Genomic DNA, 25,872 nt, shown 5'->3' on the forward strand with positions numbered 1-25,872 from the left:
TTCTATTTTTGTTTTTATGCCCCCAAATTTTGAGAAGCATGACTATAAGTAAGCATAGTTTATTATTTATAATTATAAATATAAATGTCATAGTAGGCAAAATGTCTCTATGTAGCTCTGAATTTCTGAGAACTCCTCTAACTCACAGAACTCAGCAACCTGCCTGCCTCTGCCATCCAAGTGCTGAGACTAAAATCATGTGCCACCAAGTCTGGCACTTTTCTACAATTAATGACATAGTGTCTATACAAATATAGCTATCTTCTGTAAATTTCCTGTCTTGGTCCTAACACATTGTCAAGTGGGAGAAAATCTTCCTAGCTGCATCCAGCCCCAAGGCAAAGATGACAACAGGCAATGAACATTGACTAGGTGGCAACAAATGAAATTCACACATTTCTCCTAGATATAAGGCAGCATTTTAATTTGTATGACTTAAAATAACACAAGGTGGCTAAAACTGATTAATAGGGTGAGTCAGAGGCTGAACTGATGTCTACTGGAAAGAACTTCTTTCATTGAAATTTATGTTCATTATTTTTCATTAAAGTGTTATTTTTGTACTGATTGAACACAAAATTATATGACACAATGAATGTTTTAAACAAATTGTGCATAAAGTGAAAGTATACCAGAATTCAATGTCCTCTCTCTCTCTCTCTCTCTCTCTCTCTCTCTCTCTCTCTCTGTGTGTGTGTGTGTGTGTGTGTGTCTGTCTGTCTGTCTGTCTGTCTGTCCTTCTTCCACCTTTACTATTTTGAGACAGGTTCTCTTCACTAATCTGAATGTTGACAATGGGGCTAGACTAGCTGGCCAGCTAATGAGTCAGAGGATGACCTGTTTCCGTCCTTTAAGCACAAGGGTTACAAGCACTAGTTGGACATTACGCTCAGGTTCTCATGCTTACATGACTTGCACCAAATCATCTGCTCATCCCTAAATAGATATATTTCATTACTTCTGAATGGGGCTGGAGATACAGATCTATGGTACAGCACATGCTTAACAGTGCCTGAGACCCTGGGTTTAGTCCCTAGCACAAACAAATAGATCAACAAGCATGAATGATAGGCAGAAGTTGTTTTCCTTAATATTAGACTAAATGAAACTTAGCGAATGTTTCTAATAATAACATCTATTAAGCTGATTCACAAGAGTTAGAGGCAGGGACTAGAACAACTGGCTCACCTTAAATTACTTGCCTTTCTCACCGAACCTGTGCCAAATCATTTATTCAAGGATCAGTTCTTGAAGAACAATCTCTTCTCACTCAGAGGATAGACATAATTTTCTTCCTTACAAATGCATTCTATTTCAAAGGTCTTCTTTCCGATTGGAAACATGTTGGCATCAGAATCCAACTAAGTAATGGAATGCCAGATTACTCAAGTAGGCTCCCACAGTCAAGTCTGTGGATTCCCCAAGCCCACCTGCTCACACCCTTTCTGCTCCAGCTCTGACTCTGTAGACCTTGGAGCAATATCCTGAGTTATTTACATCTTAATCTCTCAGTCCCTATGAGCCCTGCTTACCTGATTCTGTGGGTCGAGTTCGCTTGGTGTCCTTGATCCCTTTGGTTCCTACAATCGTTCCTCAGTGGATCTGGGAGAGACTGAGAGGAGTAGAAGAGGAAAGGGTAGGGTATTGTACAGTATGAGCAAAGAATAAAGAAAAGAAAGAGTTCCATTTTAAAATCTTGTTTGCCACGGGAGCTCTAAATTTGCCATTATTTTCTTCACCAGTTTTACTGGGCTTCTTTGTCATTTAATTGTATTGTTTATTAAAGCTTTAGGTTCTGGTGGCTTAACTCATGAGATTCTGTTAGACCTTTTATGGGAAACAACTAGAGTTATAGACACGTGGCAAGGATGTTCTCTTGCCTATCTCTAGAGCAGGAATAGTGAGTCTCATGTCACAAGTTCACTGTTAAGGTCAAACTATATGTGATGTATGAGGGTTTGTGTTCATGTGGTTTTGGTTTCATACTCACTCATGTGGAGGCCAGAGGTTGGTATCAGATTTCTCCTTCAGTCACGTCTGAGGATGTCTCCTGAGGCTGGAGCTCACAGTTGCAGTTGGTCTGGCTGCTGACCAGTGGGTTTCAGAGATTCTTCTCTCTCTAACTCCATGGTATTAGGATGGCAGACATGAACCTCTGCACCCTGCATTTTATGTTTGCACCCAAGATCCAAACTCAGGCCCTCGTGTTTGTGTAACAAGTCTGTGAGCCCCTTTAACCTAATTTAACTCTACTTCACAATGCTTCAATGACAACAAATAGTTAATTTAAAGTACTACTGCCACCAACTTAAATATGAATACTTACTATAGGTTCTTTGACGGCCTTGGGTTTGTGCATTGGTTGTTGGCTTTTGTTGTGGGGATTTGATATAGCAAGACCTTGTATAGAGATTCTCTATGATGCCAGTCCATTTTCTTTCTTTTCATCTTCTCCTTTTTTAAATGTGATAATGTGTTCATAGATATTTATAACTGCTTACTTAAATTATTCTCATCACGGTTAGTTGTTGTAGAAAATAAAAAACCAAAAACCCTTATCAAAAAAACTAAAAATTTACTGTCTTTTTAAGGAGAGAAGGCATAGTCACTGGACACCATTAAGAAATAAAGAGTATTTATTAGAAAGATTGTTAGTTGTGATGGGCACAGTGTTAATGAATCTTTTATATAAAATTTGCATTAAAAATTCAGAGTGAATACACCCATATACACATACATACAATTTAAAAGCAAAAGGACTAATATTTTAAAAAGTTAGGAGAGCATTATAAATGGGCATGATGCATGTATGGCTTGTGACACAGGTGACATATGAAGGGATAAAGTCATACAGGCTTAGTGCTGGGTAACCTGCAACTGAGAAAGACACGCACAGCACAGGGGCAGCGATCCAGATGTGCCCTGGAGGGAAGATGCATGATGCTCTGCTGAAATGCAGTAGAAAAGGCAGACTAGATATTTCTGAGCAAACTGAAGTCATGAATTCCTTTTTGTGATATCAAAAAACTTACTTCTGTTAATACAGAGATGGCATAATTCTAACATCTTGATTTCTCAGCAAGGTTCAAAAACAGTTTTAGTTTTCTATTTGTTGTCTTTAACTTACAAAAAATAAAAGAAGGAAATGCCATCATTCTACAGAAAAATACTTCAGTCAAATGTAAGATTGTGGTACCTAAGTCTATTTGGGAGGATTTGTAGTAGTCCAAAGATCAATGTTATATTTTAACATGATTTTGTTGCAGACCCAACTCTTATTTTTACTTTTAATGACTGAGATTTGAAGGATTTGATATGGCAGTATGTGAAAAAAATATATTCAGTAGTTAAAGTATTTTATTACATCTAGGAAGGGAACTGAGTGAATGTGGACTTTGGCTGTAGTCCTTACTTGTCGCAGTGAATCGATGTGAATGGAACTGGAAGGAGCAGTGTCAGTTGGTGTGTGACACAGTGGACTTCTTAATCTGGGTTCCAGTGCTCCTTCCAGTAGAGCCAGAAGATTGAGAGTTCAGGGTCATTGTCTGCTACATAATTCAGTTGCAGGTAGCATGAGCTTTAGGAGACTCTGTGTCTAAAGCCCAAGTATGAATAAGGAAGAGAAGGTTTTCCTCGTGCCCTTAGGAAACATGGAAGTTACCTGTGAGGGCACTTTGTACTCCAGGCATATCTATCACTTGCCAGTTGTGTCACATATAGCCATGAGCAGACTGCAGCATTAGTTCGCTGGGAAATGAAAACCACTTCATTTGTGATGACTTCCCTTGCCATCCCCATGCAATGTTTCTTCAGAAAGATGGAAAGTGGACTGCAAAGGAATTGATCTTCCTCAGAGGCTGTCCTGAGCATGCCCAGTTCTCATTGTAAATGTGGAATCTAACTTTGAGTATCAGGCACAGGCCAATTGGCACTGCATTATGCAATGCTGACTTCCTCCCACCAAGCCCCATTTTCAAGTCAACCCAATTATTAGTTGTATGAATAACCCACTGAAATCTTTAAGACCCTCCTTATGCATTGATTTATTTTTCATTTAAATCTTTAAAGATGCATATTTATTTCATTTTTGAGAATTTACATTAAGAACACAAACGTTCATAAGAACCCTGAGGAACAGAAATGATCAGGGTTTTATTTTTTTTTCTTTTTTCTTTTTTTTTCTTTTGCTTTTCACTATAAGTTTCTGGATTCTAGAACACATTATGTGTATTCATAATGTTTCTCAGAAGCAAGTGTTTATCTAAGATCCTACAGCAGGAAGGGTGTAGGGTAACAAAAACTGAGAAACCCAGGCTTCAGTGCCAGTTGAGTGCAGGACTCAGCTGTGAAACTGTTGGTAGAACTCTGCTTGGTGTGTGAGGAAGTTCAGAAACAGAGGAAAGATGGGAGCTTAGAGGGGGACAGGAAGCAGTACCTGTGCAAGAGACAACATTGAAATCAGGAGCACCTGATGGCCCAGTGTCTAAGAGAAGGAAGAGGCTTAAACAAGGAGTTGTGAGGCTCACCTTAACCTTGGTTCAGCCATGCCTTCTTCTCTGAGGGGAATTTGGTCCAGTACACTCAAGTCCAAGGATGCTTAAGTCTCTGCCATGTAAGTGGCCTACTATTTTCTTTGCGGCAACCCTAGGCATACACTCCTGCACACATTATGAAATCCTTAGCAAAATATGCATGCTTTGGCCATAGTTGCACTACATGTTTATAAAAGAAAAGGGGTAAAAAGACCTGTACCTATTCACTTCTTCAGTGTAAATGTAGCTCTTTTCTTCAACCACCCTGCTGCTGGGTGAGGTTGGTATAGTCTTCTTCATATAAATAAGCTGAAGTTAGAGAGAACTCACCTTGGACTATAGTATGAAGATAAGCATCCTAATGTCTTAGAGATGGCTCAGCTAGTGAAGTGCTTCCCATGAATGTAGGAGGACCCAAGTGTGATCTCCTGTGAAGGAATGCTGGAAATTATAATGTATACTTATCATATTAGACCCAAGGATGCAGAGGCAGGCAGATCCCTAGGGATGGCTGGCTCCTGAAGAATGGCATGTGAGCTGAGGTCTTCACATCTGTAGAAACTTGGGCCAGTCACACACATGCACAGGAACTTGTGCACACACAGAGTGGGAAAACAGTCTCCGATTTCCTGCTGCTGTGTTTTATAATTTAGCCAAGCTAAGTACATGTTACAGCGTGAACTATGCTCACCTTGGTGGAGTAACCAGGCACTTGCACTCTTTTCCAGTGAAATTCAGCAACTGCAATAGAAAAAGAAAAGTTCAGTATGAAAGCAGCGAACCAGCAGATTTCAAGGTGGATGAGGACGGCACGGTGTATGCTGTGAGAAGCTTCCCTCTCTCTGCAGAGCAGGCAAAGTTCCTGATATACGCCCAAGACAAAGAAACCCAAGAAAAGTGGCAGGTAGCTGTAAACCTGAGCCTGGAGCCAACCCTGACTGAGGAGCCTATGAAGGTATGGCACCCAGATCCAGTTTTAGAGCTTATGTTTAACAGCTAGATTTATGATTCTAACGGAATATGGGTTTAATTATTACCATATAAATGGAGGGCCGGTGTTCTCACTGTTACCAGCTTCAGCCTCTTCAGCAGTACTTGGTTGTGTCTCTAACATAATAGGCTAAAGATATTTCAAGCAACCAGAATTGCCTTTGAGAAGTTTGTTTATATTTTGTGATTTATAATTTAATTCAAATTAGAAGTAGTTTCTGTTACATTTCTGAGATGTTTTACAAGCTGTTAAGTGTAACCACAAAATAAACACATCTTTGGAAGATGTCATCAGTCAAATTTATTAGGTGGGAGGTGCAGATCTACAGTGGGGACAGTAAAGTGTTTCTGGCAACAAAGGTTGAGCTTTGTCCTATTTTTTCAAGAGCAAATTGGGTAGCATGAAATATTCATCCTGCCACTGATGTTGAGGAGTGATACACTCCTTCTTATGAAAGCTGTTGTGAGCCAGGGTGAAACAAATGATGTGTGTTTCCAACAGAGACCTATTCAGCTCAGCAAATGTTTATTGAGCACTTATTTTCTGAAAATATCTACATAACATTTTTAAATGAAATAGAGGCATGACTTTACAAATCCTATGTTGTTAATAAACATCAGATTCTTTAGTTTATTCAAACTAAAATTCAAGGACACACCCACATATACTTTGAAGACTATGACTTTGAACACCAGGTTCTTTAGTTTATTCAAACTAAGATTCAAGGACACACCCACATATACTTTGAGGACCATGACTTTGAACTCTAACCATTTTGTTTTGAATACTACAGTCACAGATAACAACAGAGGCCATCATGATATTTAATTGTAAATGTGATATACATATTCAATATGAATGAGTATACTAAAAATGCATTGCTTTCCTCTTATGCTGGTGTTGAAGTTTCAAATCATGTAAAATACAATGTATTAAGCCATTAACTGTTGAAAGGCTTCAAACCATTTGAGTGATATACAGAGAGAGAAGCTGGTACCTAATGGGGTGAAAAGATGTGTCTGTTGTTGTTGGTTCTCCGTGTTCCAGCAAACTGTCCAGGATGTTTGCACAGAGACAGCATGGCCTAATGGCTAAAATGTCCACAGACATCGAGAGAAACAGAAGAAAATGTTGACACATAGCAGAGATTAATGCCTCGTGTGCAAAGTGGGTCATTTACTGCATCCATCACAGCTGACATAGGTTTAGAATAATTACAGCATTAATTCTGTGGGATTTAATAGGGTCATAAATATTTGAGACAATCTTTAGTGGTATGTATTAAACTTCACTTGGAATTCAAATTATATCTCACCACATCAAGATCTGAATTTAATGTACAGTAGGCACATTACCTGAACTGTGGTCTAAACTAATGAGAAATATATAAAAGGGTGCTATTAAACTTGGTTTAATATTAACTACCTTCTAGGATGGTTTATAGAAACTGCAAGTAGTTTACTCAACTGGACTATATAATAAATTGTTTCTAATTCAATTTCCAGTGAATAGTGCAACCCAAATACTTCATGGCACCTTTCTGTTATTAGGGGACAGGGAAAGGGACTCTGGAGTTATTTTTTTTGTTCATAGTACACTGTGATACTTCCACACGTAGGTATCCATTAATATTGATGTGATCTTAGAGAGTGCTCTTCCTAATCCTCAGGAATGTCTTCTTGTGTTTTAATGCAAAGGAACCACATGAAATTGAAGAAATAGTATTCCCTAGACAACTCACCAAGCACAGTGGAACTCTACAAAGGCAGAAGAGAGACTGGGTCATCCCACCAATCAACTTGCCAGAAAACTCCAGAGGACCCTTTCCTCAAGAGCTTGTCAGAGTAAGAGGCTGTCATTGTAATTATTTTCATGGCAAGGCAATGTTAGAAATTATTTTGCTTATTTTTTTTGTTTGTTTTTAAGTAGTTTATGGCTTGTGTACATACAGTTGAATTTGTGTGAGTGGAATTCCTTCAATTTAGTAAGAAGCCTTTCCTTTGTCATCTCTTGGATTATTTATACACATAGCTCTCCTAGGTCCAGGACACTCAGTGATAGGCCTTTTGTGAATTCATGAGCCATAACACCATCCCAACCCTCCCCTTCAGACTCTCACTATTCAAATGCTAGTCATAACCAGGACTTTCCATGTTGATCTCTGCAATCTAAAGATAGTTTGGGACAGAAGGAAAAGAATAAAGGGCAATCATTGCTAAACCTGCCAGCACAAGTGCACTTGAGAGTCTTTTTTAAGAGGAAAAATAACCTCTGATACCATTAACAGAGTCCCTGGGGCAGTGCAAAACTGGAGCCTTTCAAATCTTGAGAAAAGAGAACTTTGCAGTTACTTATACTGCATACCATCTGACTATCCAGCATGGGAAAAAAATAAGCAAATTCTACAGGGTAGCATGTATTTAAAAGTACAGTGTTGTGGAATCATCATTCTCATTTATTAAATTGCAAATATTTCTATGATTATTTTAGTACTCCAACACATACATTTGAGCCTTTTAAAGAAGTCATTTATTTGTATTGAATATTTTATCCTAATGTCCATTATAATTCAATTTAACAATGCACATAACACCAGATAGAGGTGCTTTTTATCAACCCTTGTAAAATATGACTGAAAAACAGAATTTTGCCCTATGTTAAGAAATATCTCTAGATCAAATGGATGGATTAATTTCATTTACCTAGTGCATAAAGATCTGTATTTATTACTGCCCCATCTGCCCTTTCTCTGTCTCTGCCTTTTTTCCATTTTCCATCTCTATAACCTGCTCTGCTCTGACATGCTTTCCCTTTGTTTGGAGTATAAAATACACCCAAAGAAACTCTCTTTGATGATTTGTTAGGAAAAAGAACTGTAGCCTTCGTTACCACTTGAAAACTATGTAGGAAGCTTTGGTTGCACTGAATCAGTACAAAGGAAGCAAAGACATCTAATGTACAGGTCTGTCCCCAACCACAGAGTCCCATATAAGGTTATTTCAGGCTGTGGTTAGATAATTATTATTTCTTACCATGTCTGATGTGTGAAAACACCATGTTTTGTATTAAATTAGACACTTGTTACTGTACTGTAAATATTTTACCCTGGAAATTTTGTTTTAAATAGACAATGCTAAATTTTGACATTTCGCATGACACACAGCTAGTGTTCCTTTAGATGGAAGGGTTACTCCAAATCTTTCTGGGGTTAGGTAATGTCTATTCTTAAATACATCATTAAGAGTCAAAGAGTGGGCTTGGGAGATGGCTCAGTCATAGAGTGGTTCCCACACAGCACGCAAACCAGAGGTCAGATTCTCAGCAGAGACCTCAGTGTTAGGGTCTCAGAAAGAAGAAACCCTGGGGCATGCTGGCTAAACTGCCACATGAATCAGGGAACTCCAGCTGCACAGAGAGACCCTGTCTCAAAAAACAGGGTGGAAAGCAACTGCAGAAGACACCCACATGCACACATGCATACACAGGCATGACATATACAACACACGCACACACACACACACACACACACATATCAGAGAAGAGGAGGAAGAGAGGTAGGAGGAAGGAAAGAAGAAAGAAGAAGGGATGCTCTAAAAGATGTCAGTGATGTTCTGGGAGGTATGAAGCAAAGTTTGGAAGTATGGCATGCCCCAAAATAACTCTGTCCATGTTTTCTACTTACATAATTGTTTCTTCATCCTCAGATCAGGTCTGATAGAGATAAAAACCTGTCCCTGAGGTATAGTGTCACTGGGCCAGGAGCTGACCAGCCACCAACAGGCATCTTCATCATCAACCCCATCTCAGGACAGCTGTCAGTCACAAAGCCTCTGGACCGAGAGCTGATTGCCCGGTTTCACGTAAGCATCCATCTGCTGAGTCTGTGTTCATATTCTTTGACATATGTGTATGTGTAGTCAGCCACCACCTTGAGCCACTCTCATGACTATAATACAGAGTTTTAACACCAGAAATGTATCTGTAAGCCTTTTGCTTCCTTTAATAAGCACATGTTTATAGAATTGGTACATGCTATAAAACAAGCAATGCTAAAATAGCAAGAACAAAAGGGAAATGGCCTGTGACATCATCACTGTTGACATGCCAGTACTTGCTGTCAGATGCGTGGCTGAGAGCCCCCCATGGGACCTGTATAGACAGGATCACAGCAGCAATCCAGACACACATACATATCCAGACTATGGCGGTTTGAGGAGGGCATAGTGTTATAATCACAAGCTCCTTTGTATTTTACTCCTTTTAGATTGCCTCTTTTTCTTCTTTCTGTTATAAAGATTTGTTTCGATATGGTTGACCCAGCCTAGTCTTTTCATATTTACTCCCTTTTATTGTTTTCTTGTTTGTTCAGGGACATCACTTACTTGATTTGTGCATTCTACGATTCCTTTCAGAACATATATGATATAGATTACTGCTTTGCAGGTATATTGATCAAGGTCTTCCCTAACCTAAGCACTCTTGTTCTCAGGTTTGCCTTTCATGTGTCAATGCTTAACCTCCATCGAGGGATTTCAATAACAGGAGGGAGGGTCTTGATCCAGCCTGTGACCCCAACACCGTGGATCACATGATTGGCTCCTTCTGTGATTGGCCCCTTCTGTGGTGCATCATTACGGGCATTGAACCATTCCTAGGCATGATGTCTCCAGACTTTTACTTTGCTCAGCAACAACTTTTAAAGTCCTGCACCTGCACAAACCTTTAGAAACCCTGGTGTCTTACAACTGGAGTAGATCCCCTAGAACTGAACAGACAAGTGTATGAAAAGTTGGATATATTTTCAGTTGTGTAACTCAGAACCTACTCATTACCTTGATTAATTTACAAGTCCATCATTTTGAAATTCATGAAGGAAACTGGACTGAGGTAGCACATAACACTCTAGTTAGAGCAGTTTTTATTGATGATCATAAACACACCAGTGTGTTTTTCTTTGACTTTTCTCCATCTAAGATTCTGCTGTTGAAATTCATAAAATAAACATATTCATCAGAGACTAGAGCAAATTGTTCTTTAAATGCTTGCTATGTATGCATTCAAAGCAACACCAGGAAAATGGAATTAATTACAGAATTGCAAGTATTTAGAGTCATTAAGATTCATTATTTCATAAAAGTATAATTAAATTTCAGTATTAAGAATTTGTTAATGGAATATATTGTGTTAAATTAATCAGGAGGAAAATGTCTTTTAAAAGGATTGAAAAGCAATAATAAAATTTACATTGTGTTATGTGTTTAGCAACCTAAAAATCAAAAAGATATGTTGATGTGACACTAACTGGATAAGAACATACTCTTAAGTAACCAACAACATCAGAGATTGCAGAGAAAGTATAGAACACTGTGAAAGTATTCCAGTTAAAAAGAAACAGTGCAGTGGAATATTGCATAGTTTTGAAAGGGATTCAGTAGATGTGTGCCTGGGAGAAAACAGAAAGACATTCAGGCCCAAGTAGATTAGTGACTGTATGCATATATGGAGAAAAACAAGATACAATTTCTCAAAGACAACCACTGATACCATCCCCTAGGGCTATAATGAGGAATGTCTTAAACAGACACATTCTTCATGTCTCTGAAAAGCCTTAAAATTTAAAAATTTCTCTGTAAATTCCCCGTGTACCTGTAATTTTCCAAATCATTTCCTGTTCTCTATGGGCATCTACTGACACTGGTGTATTTAACAAAAGAATATTTTAGATCTGGACACAGCTGGCTCTGGACTTGGGCTGTGTCCACCAATAGCAATGTGCCAATCACAAAGCTCAGTTTCTCATCCTCTGGTGCTCTGTATGTGTTCTGTATGTGCATCAAATCAGTTCAAAGCTGCACTAAGCTCTAGGCCTTGCCTAGAGGAAAGGTGGCTTTCAGCTACTACATCTCCCCTGAGAGCTGGGCTACCTCCATCTTGGGAGAGGAACCGTAGCATCTTTTGCATGGCTGTCCTCAGAATGCTCTTGCTCCTGTGGAAGCATCGTGACCACATGTAACATAACAGATGATTAAGAGCCTCTGCCCTCTGGTTGCTTTTGCAGTTGAGGGCACATGCAGTGGACATCAATGGCAATCAGGTGGAGAACCCCATTGACATTGTCATCAATGTTATTGACATGAATGATAACAGACCTGAGTTTCTGCACCAGGTTTGGAATGGGTCTGTTCCAGAAGGATCAAAGCCTGGTAAGTTAGAACAATGCTGTGGTTACAGGGAATGTTACAGGAGAGCTGTTGAAGAAGCCTGGCTGGTGGAGTGCTTGCCTAGCAAACACACAGCCCTGGGTTGATCTGTACCACTGCATAAGAAGTGGGACTGCCCCTGGTGACCCACACCTACAATCCATGTGGTCGGAGGTGGAAACAGTAGGATCAGAAGTTCAGGGTTATCCTCAGCTACATATTGAGTTCAAGGCCAACCTGGGCTACCAAATATACTTCCTCAGAAAGAAAATGTTTTTAACTGACACTGTCATAGCAGTAAGAAAAAGAAAAATCCTATATGGCATAGCAATAAGGAAAATTCCTGTATGCCTTTATCTGGCATTCATTATGCCTTTGGAGCGAATGGAAGCAACTTAGGAAAAAACTGACTGAAGACTGAAAACAACAAAACATCTTTGCATCCACATGATTTTCACCTTGTTTGAAGATGAAGAGACTGTGGAATGTATAGTAGCCTTCCTTTGCTTTGTAGCCGACATCCAAGAGCAGCTTGAGAGAGGCTTTCAATGTACAGAGTACAGACTCCCTTACAGAAGACAGAGAAACACTAAGCCTCAAAGCTACTTGGTGTTCCTGTTACCAGGCAGTGAAGCCGCAAGCATGGCAGGGCTGGTGACAGCTGTGACACACTGGGTATTTACTTCCAGAGTGCCCCCACCATGTCCTCCACAACCCTCTTTCAGCTCGAATAAGGAAAGTGGCCTGGCCTTGAGGCAGCACTTGCAAAAAGCCTCTTACCTTTGTGAAGTGATGTTTGACTGGCGTTTCAGATTCTTGTACTAAAAACATTCCAGTCACAGAATAGCCAGCCAGGGAGGCCTATTTAATCGGAAAACCTAGCAGACCGGGCACTCAGTCAGTAAGGACATGAAAAAGTAAATGTTTGGCCAGCTGGTCAGATTTAATGTTTTGAGATATTCAATTATTCTGTTTCATAAAATATCAATATTTAAAACTGCACTCCATAGGACCTTGAGCCTCTCCGTCAATATCTATAGCTCTCTAATGTATCAACTAATCTGTGGGAAGAAGCAACTGTGCCTTAAACTCTAGGCCCCCGTGGATCTTCATAGAAAAAGAAAGGAATGTGGGGGCCTCTGTCCTCTGTGGCTCCTTCAGACACATTGTCAGAAAAGTTGACCTCCAGTCTTACACATTTTAAAATACGGTAAATGAAATAGCTATGTACTAAAATGGGTCTTGTATGGGTTGGGTTCGGGAGATGGCTTGGCAGTTTTAGGCATTTGCTGCCTGAAGGTCCTAAGTTTAAGCCTTGGGAATCATTTGGTAGAAAGAGAAAGCTGACTCCTACAAAGTGTCTTCTGATCTTCACATGCATACTGTGATGCACACACACACACACACACACACACACACACACACAGAGAGAGAGAGAGAGAGAGAGAGAGAGAGAGAGAGAGAGAATAGAATGTATCTCATGTAAATATCCTACAATATAAAGAAACTTTGGGCATTTTGACTACAGACATTTTGCTACTAAGTATCATTTTCTTTTGTGTTTTGTTGTTTGAAACTTTACATAATACACTGTCTCACAGGCCTTGTTAGAAATAAACCATTCAGGCTGTATTTACTGTATATCTGACCATGCGTTTCCAGTTATTTATCTCATGAATGAAAGCCTCTGAGTGGCCACTGTGAGGAAAGCTGTCTCCAGGCTGTACTTTCTGTGCTTTGGCAGCACTCTGGTGGGCAGGGCTGGAATATGACATGCCTCTTGACTTAAACTGTGCCATAAGCATTTTGACTCCACATTCTGAAATCAGTTGTTGTGTTTAAACAATCGGTTCCTGCTGCAATGTCAGCTTAGCAGTGTGCTCTCCTCTGCCCTGGCAGTGGGCACAGTGGTAACAGGAGAGTTCCTGCCCTGTGGGAACATCAGATCCAATAGGAGAGAGAAATGGAAGCCAATGAGCTATCATCTATGATACAAAGTTTCCAAAATAAGTAATGGTGGAGATACTGCTTGATCGGCTGAAATATCCTGCTGAAAGGGACAAGTTCTGAAAAGACATTTGAATAGTACAACTAAGATATGACCAATTCTTCGGTGTAGAGCAAGTGGGTCTTCCTCCATTTCTAAAGTAAACCCAGGCTCTGGGTTTCTTAGAAGACAGAGACAGTACATTTTCTGATTCAGTTCTAAATAAATCTTATAAAACAAACTAGTCTAAACAGTGACTGTACTTCTTAGCATCTCCATGGGCTGACTGCTTTCCAGATTTAGTTTCTAAAATACTCTGTGGGTTGAAATCTCCATGCCAGGCACAGTATCCTTTTCATCTTCAAGGCAGTAATGATGGATAGTGTCAAGTCTCTGCCCAATGTAGAAGAGCAGTTCTGCCTAGCATGCTTCCTTCTGACCCAGGGCAATGGAATGAGCTCTGCCCTCCACACAGCTCACTGTCAGAAACTGACGTGGGCACTGGGGAGAACCACTCTTACATGGAATGCTACTGTGGAACCAGAGAAAGACTGGGTAGTTATAAAATGTTTCCAGTAACATCTGAGATTCTTGTCTTTTGTATTTAAAGTTGGCCATTGAACCCTTTGGGGATCATAGATTTATTTTCTAGTTGTGGGAAGAGTTGAGTGTATAAATATGTGTATTTTTTAATTTCTTTGTACATTTCAATTATGTTTACTATAATGATATGTGTGAAGGCCAGTGCAGATCACTCTTTAAGAACAACCTATATTAATTTTTCGGTCAGGGTCTTGGCTGGGCAGTGAGCCCCAGGAATCTTCCTGTGTCCATCTCTGCAGCACTGGGATTACAAGCACGCACCTTCTATAGCTAGCTCTTTTTTTTCTTTCATATGGTTCTGGGTGTTGGCTCTGGCCCTTAGGGATTCATGGCAAACATTTCACTGACTGACCTCTACACTGCCATGGTTGAGCATTTTACAAATATTTTTATATGAAGGACATAAAATGTTTTGTTATGAAAAAGTGAAAATGCAACATGCTAGCATCTTGAGGATGCCTAATTTTAGGGACCCTGAAATGACAGATGATCATCTGACTTCTCTATTCACTCTCTAGGGACGTATGTGATGACAGTCACTGCCATTGATGCGGATGACCCAAATGCCCTGAATGGAATGCTGAGGTACAGGATCCTGTCCCAGGCACCCAGCACCCCTTCACCCAACATGTTTACAATCAACAATGAGACTGGAGACATCATCACTGTGGCAGCTGGTCTGGACCGAGAGGTAAGCAGACCTGAAACTGTACCGAAGGAGCGTGTGGTCTTAGAGTCAAGCAGTGACCAGTTAAACTCTCAGTCATGCTAATTTCCATTCTAGTCAGCAGTAGGAGTTTTCATAGAACTTAATATTGTAAGTGTGTGTGTGTGTGTGTGTGTGTGTGTGTGTGTGTGTGTGTGGTATTAATTAATGTTAGCCTCAGTGATATTTGACTAACTTAAGCCAATATTCTCTTGTTTCTGATTTTAACATTTTTAAGAATCCTGTATTTTTCATAGTCAATAGTTTTCATGGGGAACTAAGTTAGACATCATAGACAAGTAATATGTATCCAAATGCATTTTTAAGAGACTACAGATAATGTACATGTGATTGAGTCTTTGGGGCTTCTGTGAATTGCATGATGGGTATTGGCAAGGAAATTATCATCTTTATTTAGAACTCTAAGAGAAGTTACTTTTCAAGTTGGAAGGCTGGTGCTGTGTTAATTCTACTGTTGAGCATTTAAAGCCGGTGATATTGCGAATCACACTTCTGGAATACTATTCTGTTGAAACTGCAACATTAATAACATTAAATACCACCACATAGTCTAACAGCGTAAGAGATGTGCATGTTTGGTATCGCTCCAGGTGGATGTGGAGAGCTGAGTACTGTTGTTTGCTCATGAGGTCCCATCTGAAAGGGCCTTTGACCCTGTTTTCTAGTCATTGAACCTTCCTGTTCTGCAGCCCCCTGTGGCTTCTCCCGGCACCTGTCAGGACACTTTGACATTCTTTTTCTATTCTGTGTCTTGGCAGTTGTCTTTCAGTTGCTCAAGGCCGTTAACCACTGATAATCATTGTTTGGATGAATTCTTTTAAAGTGTCAACGCCTAGAGATTGTAATTTGCAATTTATAGGCTGAGCCAGCTCCGGCTGTAACAGAACCTCAGATTATGTCAAGTAGAAACATTATATGCACCATGATATAGATTATTGACAGGGAATTGAGAAGCTGGTTTTTATGTTATCTTTACTGCAGTAATGTGCATATGAATTAAAGACTACACTGCTATCATAATTAGTTAGATACACAAAATTGTTGGCCAAGTAAAGAACCAGTCAGGAAAACTGTTCAGAAATCCAAAGATGAATTTAGTTTTTACTGAAATTCAAGAGGATGGAGAAACAGCCTAGTGGATAAATGTGTTCACTGTGCTAGCATGAGGACCTGATTTGGAATTCCTAAATCTACATAAAAAGCAGGTCAATTCAAGGTGTCTATAAACTTAACAGTCAGTGGAGGCAGAGACCAGGAGAGTCGCTGGGGCTGGCTGGTGGCCAGTCTAGCTCCAAGTTCTGTGAAAGAGACACTGTTTCAGTAGGTTAACATAGAGTTAGAAAGAGCAGGACACGCATCGTCCTCCTCTGATCTACACAGGGATGTGTATCTGCCCAGTCATCCATTGATACACCACACATACTTGACAAAGAAAAATAGAAAAAGACAGTTCAGCATAGTCTGAGTCTTTCCACCTCTTCTGCTATAACGTGAAACACTATCCTGACATACTCATAAACTCAATATGAATACCATACTTTGGATGAGATTATGGAGTATTTTTCAATAGTCTCTCTCCAGGGTAAGATTAAGTATACCAAGAGTATTCAGTGCAGGTTGCAACTGTAATATTTATCCTTCCTCACAAGAGTTCCTGTGAGATACAGAATTCAGGGCTTCACAAAGTTTCTCCCTGAGATTCCTCTTGTGTGTAGCCTGGCTGTTTCATGGGAAGAAAGAGGCATAAAGAATTAAAGACAGTTTTCCTTACGCAGACCAACCATGTTTAAAAATCAGAGAGGCTATATTTAGCCTACACGATAAAAGCTTGAAGTGGGGTATAATTGTAGTTAAGTATATCTTGCAGTTCACGGGGAAACCATCCGCCACCCTTGATAACACTAATGCAGAAATAGATGGGAAGCTATGGGAGCACGGGTTAGATACGATATGAGGAATCACTTCTTGACAGTGGAATTATTAAAAATCAACAATGAGTTACCAGAGGAAATTATGAAAAGCCTTCCATTTTTCTGAAAATCTTTTCACCAAGAAAAAAATACATCTATCTTGGATGGTTTATGGTAATTCTGCCTGAGGCCGGGCTTAAATTACTTTGATTTTTTTTTTATGCAGGCTTGAATTTCTTTATTTCTATTAAAATTCACAGTTTCCTTTTCGGAGAAAGTAATTTTCACTATCATTCTCTCAGGACATATAACACCTTTCAGTGATGGAGTCTCTAACTATTGAAACACTTACTAGAGTCACCTTTTAATTTTTCTTTAATCTACAGTTTAAGGTTTTGAAATCTAAACCCATCAACTTCTCCCCACCCCCATCATCGTTTTGGCTGTTTTTAAAAATGCACTCCTGACTCTTTGCTACGTTACCTGTTAGTGGCTGTTCCTGACTTTAACCTGCTCAGTTTTTTTCTCTTCGTGTCTAATCTCTGACTTCTTAGGATTACCAGTAGTAGTTAGTTTTCTCATTTCTATGGCAAATTACCTGAAAGAAGCAGTTTAATTAAGAGAGGGTTCATCTTGGCTCATAGTTCAAAGGAATGTTCCAGCTCATTGTGGTGAAGAATGCATGGTGCTGGAGCTGGAGGCCTTCCACAACCAGGAAGCAGAGAGGAAATAGGAAGTAGATCCAGGCTAGAAAGCCTTTAGTCCAGTGACCTATTGCCTCTACATCTCAAATGTCACACAATCTTCCCAAATAGTGCCACCAGCGGGGTCCAGTTGCTCTAACACATGAGCCTACAGGAAGCACTTCACATTAAAACCATGCCTCCTTTCCCAGCTTCTCTGCCAGCTTTGAATCTGGGGTTGTGCTTGGTGTGAGCTGTTGGACCTTCTTTAACCTATAACCCTTGGGTTAGCACAGTGCGTGGAGCATTCCGTGGATGTGCTGCTCAATAAATCCTTGCAGCCATTTTCCCCACACTGGCATAATTGGCAGCCTCCTTTTCTGATCAAGCATTGTCCATTATTTTTGTTCTATATTGATGAAAACATCTAGCAGGGAAAGACCAGTATTTGCTGTTTCTTAGGCCAAATACTTCTTATACGTGCGCCCTGGGCTCCTTGTTGGTTCTGACATGTGGTGTCCTACTTGCTATGGAGTTCAGTTCTCACTTCTCTGTAGCCCCCTTCATACTCTGCAAATGTGCTAAGTCTCCTCAATGGTAAAATGGCTCATCATATCTCCTGGAAGGAAGGCAGAAGTCTTTATTTTGACATCTTGGACCCTTGAAGGGATTGGCCTCAATACCTCCTTCATCATTTCATTTAAACCCTCCAGAATTCCTTGCTTCCCAATTTGGAATAATGATGCCATCACTCGTACAACCACTTGCAATTCCTTGTAAAAACAGTTTTATGTGCTCTTCCCATGTGTGTAGGTACAAACACACACTGAAGTACATATAGGCATAGAAGTTAGACATGGTGATAGAAATGTGTTTTAGGGCACATTCCCAAAGACCCAAAACAGTTCTACCTCAAGGAATTTCAGAAGTCCTTGAACTGTTGACTTTTACCTGTCTGGCCCAGAACAAAAGAAAGACTATTGTTCAAGGCCAAGGTTTCTCATCCCAACATTATAGACACTTCTAACTAGTTCTTGATGCAGGGTCTGTCCTGTGCATGTTCCCCAGAATCCCCACCCAGAGTCCATTATATGCCAGTGACACTTCCCAAGTCGTTACATTGAAAAAGATAGTCTCATTGGGCACAGTTGCCCTGGTGGAGAATTTCTGGTGTAGACAGAGAAATTAAAATGGAGGTTTAACAGGCCATGATGACACTGAATATAAATACAGAAAGTGTGGAGAAAAATGATCACAGGTATCTGCTAAAATGCACAAGTCAGTGAAAGGTGACATTGGAAATAAGCAAAATTTAAAATAACTTATATCACCTGGAGCAGGAAGTGAGGCAAGAGCTTGGAGCTACACATGGTCCTGCATTCTGTGTAGCACTGAAAGTACTCCCAGAGATTAGAACTGTCACACATCAACGCCAGGCAAGAATGAGTAAATAAGCAAGGCCCTTTGGACGGTTCAGTTGCTGAAATCATAAGCTAGCACATCTGCCTTACCAAAAGCAAGAGCATTTTTCAGCATGGTATTTGGACATAGTGACTATGTTACTTACCAAGTGGGTACTTTCATTTTTACAAACATTGTATTTAAGAATTAAAGTTGAGACAAGGTCTCACTCTGCAGCCCAGACTGGCCTTGAATTCATTTTATAGCCCAGATTGGTCTGGAACTAATGACAATTCTGTCTCAAACTTCCAAGGCCAGGGATAGCAGGAATATACTACTACACCTAACAAAATATTCTTGAGAAGCTTAAAGATTTTTAATACTAGCTTGAAGCAATAGGAAATTTCAAAGATTATCAATGGATCTCAACATCTCAGCTGAATCCAAAACTGTATCTACTGTGCTTGTATAATTTTAAGTATTTTTATAGAATAAACATTAGAAAACACTGCATGTCCATATATTTTATAACATTATTGAAAATAAAATTTGGATTTTCATTATTAATAGAATATTAATAACTACACAAATGGCATTTTATAAGTCATTGTACATTTTTAAAAATGTCCTTTAATTTCCTATGTATAAGTGTTTTGCCTGCATGCATGTCTATATACCACACACACGCCTGGTACCTTCAGAGACCAGAAGAGAGAGTCCGATATGTGGTAACTAGAGTTACAGACAGTTGTGAGCCACCATGTGGGTATGGGGATTTGAACCCAGGTCAACTGGAAGGGCAGCCAGTGCTGCTTGCCTGCTGAACTGTTTGTCAGCCCACATCATAGTACATTTTAATTTCTGTAGTTTTCAGTTGGGAAGCTGATCAAATGTCCCCCTGAGGTTTCTTAGTAACCATGAAAGGATGAAAGTAAATGAGCAACTATAAGATTTATCTTTTAATTAAAATATATATCATCTCCCCCTTCCCTTTTCTCCCTCTAAGCTCTCACTTTTTCCCACCTCACTACTCAAATTGATGGTCTATTTTTTGATTGTTATTGTATACACACACACACACACATACACACACACACCCCATAACTAAGTCCATTACTGTTACTTGTGTGTATATGATTTCAGGGTTGACCACTTTGAATTGAATAACTAATTAAAGGACTCATCCCTGGGAGTGACTAATTCTCTCTCTCTAGCAGCCATCTGGTGCCTGTAGTTAAAGGGGTCAGAGCCAGAGATTTTCTCCAAAGCAATAGGCTTGAGAAGCAAAGGCATTGAGGAAACATGCAGCCCACTGTGGATTGTAGTAAAATGTTGTGGGCTATAAAAATCTTAAGCTAGTTCATTCTGCACTACATATTTGCAGTTCTTTTTCCTAACTAAAAACTATGACATATTTTCTTCTAGGAAGAAATAAGGGAACTAAAGTAAATATCTGCTAGAGATTGGCATTCAATCTGCCGGCAGTGTTTAAACTCTGTGTGTGAGGTTGGCTTTTCATCCCATTCTTCCTGGTCCTTGCCCTTCCCTCTAATGACTACATCAAACGCCACAATTTGTGCTTCTTCCCTCCAAGCTGCAGGACTCCTGTAAGAATGCTGCTTATAATGTCGGCTATATTTAGAACCAGGGGAGCTGCACTTTACAGTGACACTTGTTTTGTTTAGTATGAAGAAAGAGCTTTGTTGTTCAGAATGGTTTAGCATTTAAGAATATGATCCTTTTTATTCTGTGCCGATTCTCATGGAGATTCCAAAGGACTTTAGGTAATGCTTTTGGTTAGGTTTTCAGCAAATAAAATGCTGTTGGTTGGTAGTATAGATTTTTAAGATAATCTCAACTTTCATTAAACATTCATTATAGCTTCATTTGGCTCCTTGTTAAAATTGCCAACATGTATCTTTTCAAGTAATGTGTGCTTGCCTGATAAAAATCACCTTCATGTAAATATTTCCTGTCTATATCTGTGATAGGGTGGTGCTCAAACCATCAGAGACTGTGCATTATATTTCAATGCTGATCCATTCGTTATGTACCTATTCAATTAAACACCTGTTGTGTTCTAGGACTAATGATTTAAGTGTATACCTTTTAATTAAACTTGTATTCAAAATGTTTTATTTATTTATTTTGTGTGTATGAATGTTTTGTGTATATGATATTATGTGCACTGCATACATGCCTGAGACCCACAAAAGTCAAATGCCTTGACCTGAAGTTAGAGATGTTTGTGGACCAACCTGTGGTCTCCAAACCCCAGTTCTCTGCAAGGGCAACAAGTATTCTTAACCACTAAGCCATCTTCTCTAGTCTGAAATATTGATATTTTAAAAAACTATGTATAGCTCTTATGTAATTTTTGAACAGTTGGTACTAATGAAGAATGGGGGAACTATGATTATTAGTTAATTATAAAAGAACATGTAATAATATAGTATATATATATAATATTAAGGAAAGATATACATACTTTGTCAATTTGTAAATTGCATATACTTCCCCTTTTCTGGGATTCCCCATTAACTTTACTGTCCTAACCTGCCTGGAAAGTAATATATGAGATGCCGAAAGACTTGAACACTTATTGCCAATCTTGTAGCAAAAGAGAAAGTTTGAAACCAGATGGAGGCTTCAACTCAGCCATGAATTTCACACATCTGCAAAGTGTTCACTGCATTGCTTCTCAAGAGTCAAAGTGAATATACACAGCTAAATCTCCCCAGACAAGGACCAGACCTGTGCTTCCTGAGTTAAAGTAAACTCCATGTGGGAAATTGCAAGTCATGTTAATCAGAATGAAGGATGCTGTGCTCTCTGTGGGTAATAAAGAGCCCTTTGCAGAACAACTGTTATGTCTTCTTGAGGAATTAGCATCATTTAACTTGTTATCTTTATGTCTTTTTAGAAAGTGCAACAGTATACGTTAATAATTCAAGCCACAGACATGGAAGGCAATCCCACTTATGGCCTTTCAAACACAGCCACAGCCGTCATCACAGTGACAGATGTCAATGACAATCCTCCAGAGTTTACTGCCATGACCGTGAGTACAACCTGTCACTCAAAGAGCTCCAGCATTGTGGTCTATTTGGAAGAAGTTTTGTGATGAATAATAAATGCATTAAATAAAACTGAAACTTGCTTGTCCTGATAGCTGAGTGGCCATTGACTCAGATGTTTCTATAGCATGGGCTTTAAAACTGGCATTTGAATACTGTAGATCCTGATCACCCCCCAGTTATTGTTACAGAAGTTAAACTACTCTGCCTGGAACTACCTTGATGCAGTGGTAACCCAATTCTTCCAGTGTTTTAGATGCCTGAAATCCATGCCTGATTTGTGCTGCTTTTCCAGCAAGTAATTACCTAGATCTCTAGTCAAGTTATTTCATATCTATAAGTCTTTTCTCTGGACCTCACATTAATCACACTGATATTCACAAATGAATGCTAATTTTAATACTAATAAAACTGAAGCATAAATGTAAAAAAAAAATACTGGGTGGCTAAAAAAAAAAAAATGTTTCAGCATCTTTTCTTGTTAGTCAGACATAAACTGGGTGATTACCAGCATCACCTATCTCCTTGTTTAGTGTAGATCATAAAACCTTAATGGGGCAGTAAAATCAGGCCAGTGTGGTCATCGGGCAGCTTGTCCTTCAGTGGGCCACATCTCAGACTGAGGTTTGTCTTTCTTGCAGTTCTATGGAGAAGTTCCTGAGAACAGGGTGGATGTCACTGTAGCCAACCTAACTGTCACTGACAAAGATCAGCCCCATACGCCGGCCTGGAATGCGGCCTACAGAATCAGTGGTGGAGACCCTACGGGAAGGTTTGCCATCATGACAGACCCCAACAGCAATGATGGGCTAGTCACAGTGATAAAAGTAAGTGTCCTTTGGATCGTAGACCTCAGACAGCTACCTAGTAGGCACCAGCCTGTGCCCTCTCATTACTTTGCTGTAGAATCTTGAGACCTCTTTTTCTTTTAAATACCAACAAGTCTGGAATTCCTGACTACTTAGTGCATTATGTGTTAATGTTTAATTTATGTTGAGACTGAAGACAACATAAATTCTCTCCCATTATTACCACAATTAAAATCAATTTGGACAGATTTACCATTCTGAGGACATGGTGTACTCAGCAAAGTTAAGTGAATATAGCTGATACATTAGTGGCCTCTCACATCCTGAGGGGTTGGCCATCAGTTGATAGTTGGAGTGCTTGCCTAGTGTACACCAGGTTCTCAGTTCAATCCCCATTAGGACAGTGGGAGGAGTAAGAGGGGAGAGGAGAGATGCAATGTTTATTCTCATGGAGTTTGGTCAGAGAGTAAACTAATGAAAAGACAAGGAAAAATCACAAAAGTAAAATGAAACAAGTAGGTGGGGGAGCCTATATTTTATAAATATTTTGTATATACATGGCTATTTTTAAATGCTATTTTTGTGACTTTAAGAAACAAGTTTCCTGGTCTAGCCAGGCAGGGTGGATTATACTTTTAGTCCCAGCACTCAGGTGGCAGAAGCAGGTGAATCTCTGGAAGTTCTAGGCCAGCCTGGTCTACAGAATGAGCTGTAGGACAGCCAGGGCTACACAGAGAAGCCTCAACTCAAAAAAAAAAAAAAAAAAAAACAGAAACAAACAAAAAACAAGACTAGCTTTCTGATATTTAATTGTAAAAAGAAAGAAACAGAACAATATGGTAGCAGGCCCAAAGAGAAGGGTCTTCAATAGTAACAAACACATAATTGTAAAAGCCTTTCGGGTGAACATCCCTTCCACCTAAAACCACTTGACCATGTGAACCCACCTGTCTGCCTTAGAGAGAAAGTATCACAGAAAGTTCTCTTTTCCAGGAATTATGCTCTGTGTCCACATGAGGGGAAAGAGATGGAGGCTGGAAATCTCCTGGACACAGGACAAATACAAAAGCGTGGTGCCAGCCCAGAACTAAGTTTTCTGTGTTTGCTTCTCTGCCCCTCAAAGCTGTGTGGCCGTCCCCCCTTCAGCCTCGGTGGAAAGAGGGCTTGAGGACGGCCTCCAAGTGTTTGTGTATTTGTGAGGGACTAATGAGGTTGATACACAGGATGTAGATCTCAAATGCACAGACATCACTAACATAAGTAAATGCGTAAGGTGCATTTCAGTCCAACATGTTTCAGCCTTACCAGCTTCTTTCCTGTGTTTAAGCTGGGCATACAGAATTCAAAGTCCTAGAATAAGAGAAAACTGCCGTAGATTTGATGACTTGGAGATCTCTCGGGTAGGATGCTGCTGTATTTTGTGCTAATTACATAGCTTTCTCGTGAGCTTCAGCTCTTGGTCACTCTTAGTCTACCAAGAGCAACAACGGTACACCTCTGACCTTCCCTGTTCCTACCAAACACAATGGTTTTCCATTACTAAGTGACCAAGGGAAATTCAGAATGAAATGACAGCAGGTTTCAGTGGGACTCGGGCCGTTAATATGCACATAAAGAGTTATTTGTGCATTGCATTAATCATGTAGAGTGTTCTCGTGAGAGAATTTTTAAAACCTGCAAAGTATTCAGAATTATCATGGAAGATAGCCAGATTTTTAGTTTGCTAAGTAAGGAGAAAAAAAAGCTACCTATAAAACACTTGATTTAAGAGGACCGAGTGTAAACACACTTCACTCCACAGTGTATATTTTAATTTATGAAAGATACTTTGCATTTACATTGAATATTGGCTGGTTGCTTTGGAGGTGGAGGGGTGTGAGTGCCAAGACACTTGTGTGGGGAGGACGACTTGTGAGAATCAGCTGTTTCTATCACGGTTCCCTGGTATGGAATTCAGGCCAGTCAGGCTTGGTGGCAAGTATGCCTGCCTGCTGAGCCAACTCGCCAGCGCAGAAAGACACTGAAACTGGATTAGATTTAGCCTCATTTTTAAAAATTGTATAGCATTTTTCACTTATATAGTATTTTTAACTATATGGTATCTTTGTTTTCAATTCATTGCTGACTAATGAAAGTTTTCTTACATAAAAGGTAGCCTTTCCCCCCCCCCGATGTTTGAGATTATAAATCCTTGTGTTCTCACCTGACCTCAGATTATTTACTAGTTTTGATTTTCAGTGCTGATTTTAAAAAAATCAAGTTTCTGCAGACATCTAAATAAATGACTCCATGGAACAATCATGCAAATTTGGAGGAACATAAATCTCTCTGTCAGGGTGTGTTTTAATGAGACAGTCCTGCATGCTTTCCAGAAATTACGGAAGAACTTTTTGCTAACTGAAGGGTAAAAGTTAATGTTTTGGAAACAAGACTCAGAGACAGATGAACAGGAGAATGAAATATTCTTACTCTACAAAAATATGGCTTCCATTTTTCTTTTTCAGCCAATTGACTTTGAAACGAATAGGATGTTTGTCCTTACTGTTGCCGCAGAAAACCAAGTGCCGTTAGCTAAGGGGATTCAGCATCCACCTCAGTCGACAGCAACTGTGTCTGTGACAGTTATTGATGTCAATGAAAATCCTTATTTTGCCCCAAATCCTAAAGTCATTCGCCAAGAGGAAGGCCTCCACGCAGGTACCATGCTGACCACTCTCACTGCTCAGGACCCTGATAGATATATGCAACAGAATATCAGGTATGAAACACTACTGTAGTGTCATGATTAGATCCTGTTCTGTGCTCTGTGTGGAAATGATTAAATGGACCCTGTAAGAAACGTCCATTGCAAATAAAAGTAATTATTAGAAGTTAAAATGATTTTATTTCTTCTTAATTTTGAATATAATGTTTATTTACTCTAGGAGTTTCATGCTAGATTCAGATGCACCC

The 25,872-nt window shown here is 39.6% G+C and overlaps 1 protein-coding gene across 1 annotated transcript in view; it reads left to right on the top strand.

Moving 5' to 3' along the window:
- Positions 1-25,872, top strand: part of Cdh2 (cadherin 2) — a 209,848-nt gene that overhangs the window by 145,590 nt on the left and 38,386 nt on the right. Inside the window, exons 3-10 of the mRNA XM_028759514.1 lie at positions 5,261-5,487; positions 7,221-7,367; positions 9,228-9,383; positions 11,582-11,726; positions 14,832-15,004; positions 21,958-22,095; positions 22,753-22,938; positions 25,425-25,678. Coding sequence (XP_028615347.1) covers positions 5,261-5,487; positions 7,221-7,367; positions 9,228-9,383; positions 11,582-11,726; positions 14,832-15,004; positions 21,958-22,095; positions 22,753-22,938; positions 25,425-25,678 — 1,426 coding nt within the window. The remainder of the gene's footprint in view (positions 1-5,260; positions 5,488-7,220; positions 7,368-9,227; positions 9,384-11,581; positions 11,727-14,831; positions 15,005-21,957; positions 22,096-22,752; positions 22,939-25,424; positions 25,679-25,872) is intronic.

This window comes from Grammomys surdaster, unplaced genomic scaffold, assembly GCF_004785775.1.
Source record: "Grammomys surdaster isolate TR1022 unplaced genomic scaffold, NIH_TR_1.0 126298, whole genome shotgun sequence".
NCBI classification, from domain to species: domain Eukaryota; kingdom Metazoa; phylum Chordata; class Mammalia; order Rodentia; family Muridae; genus Grammomys; species Grammomys surdaster.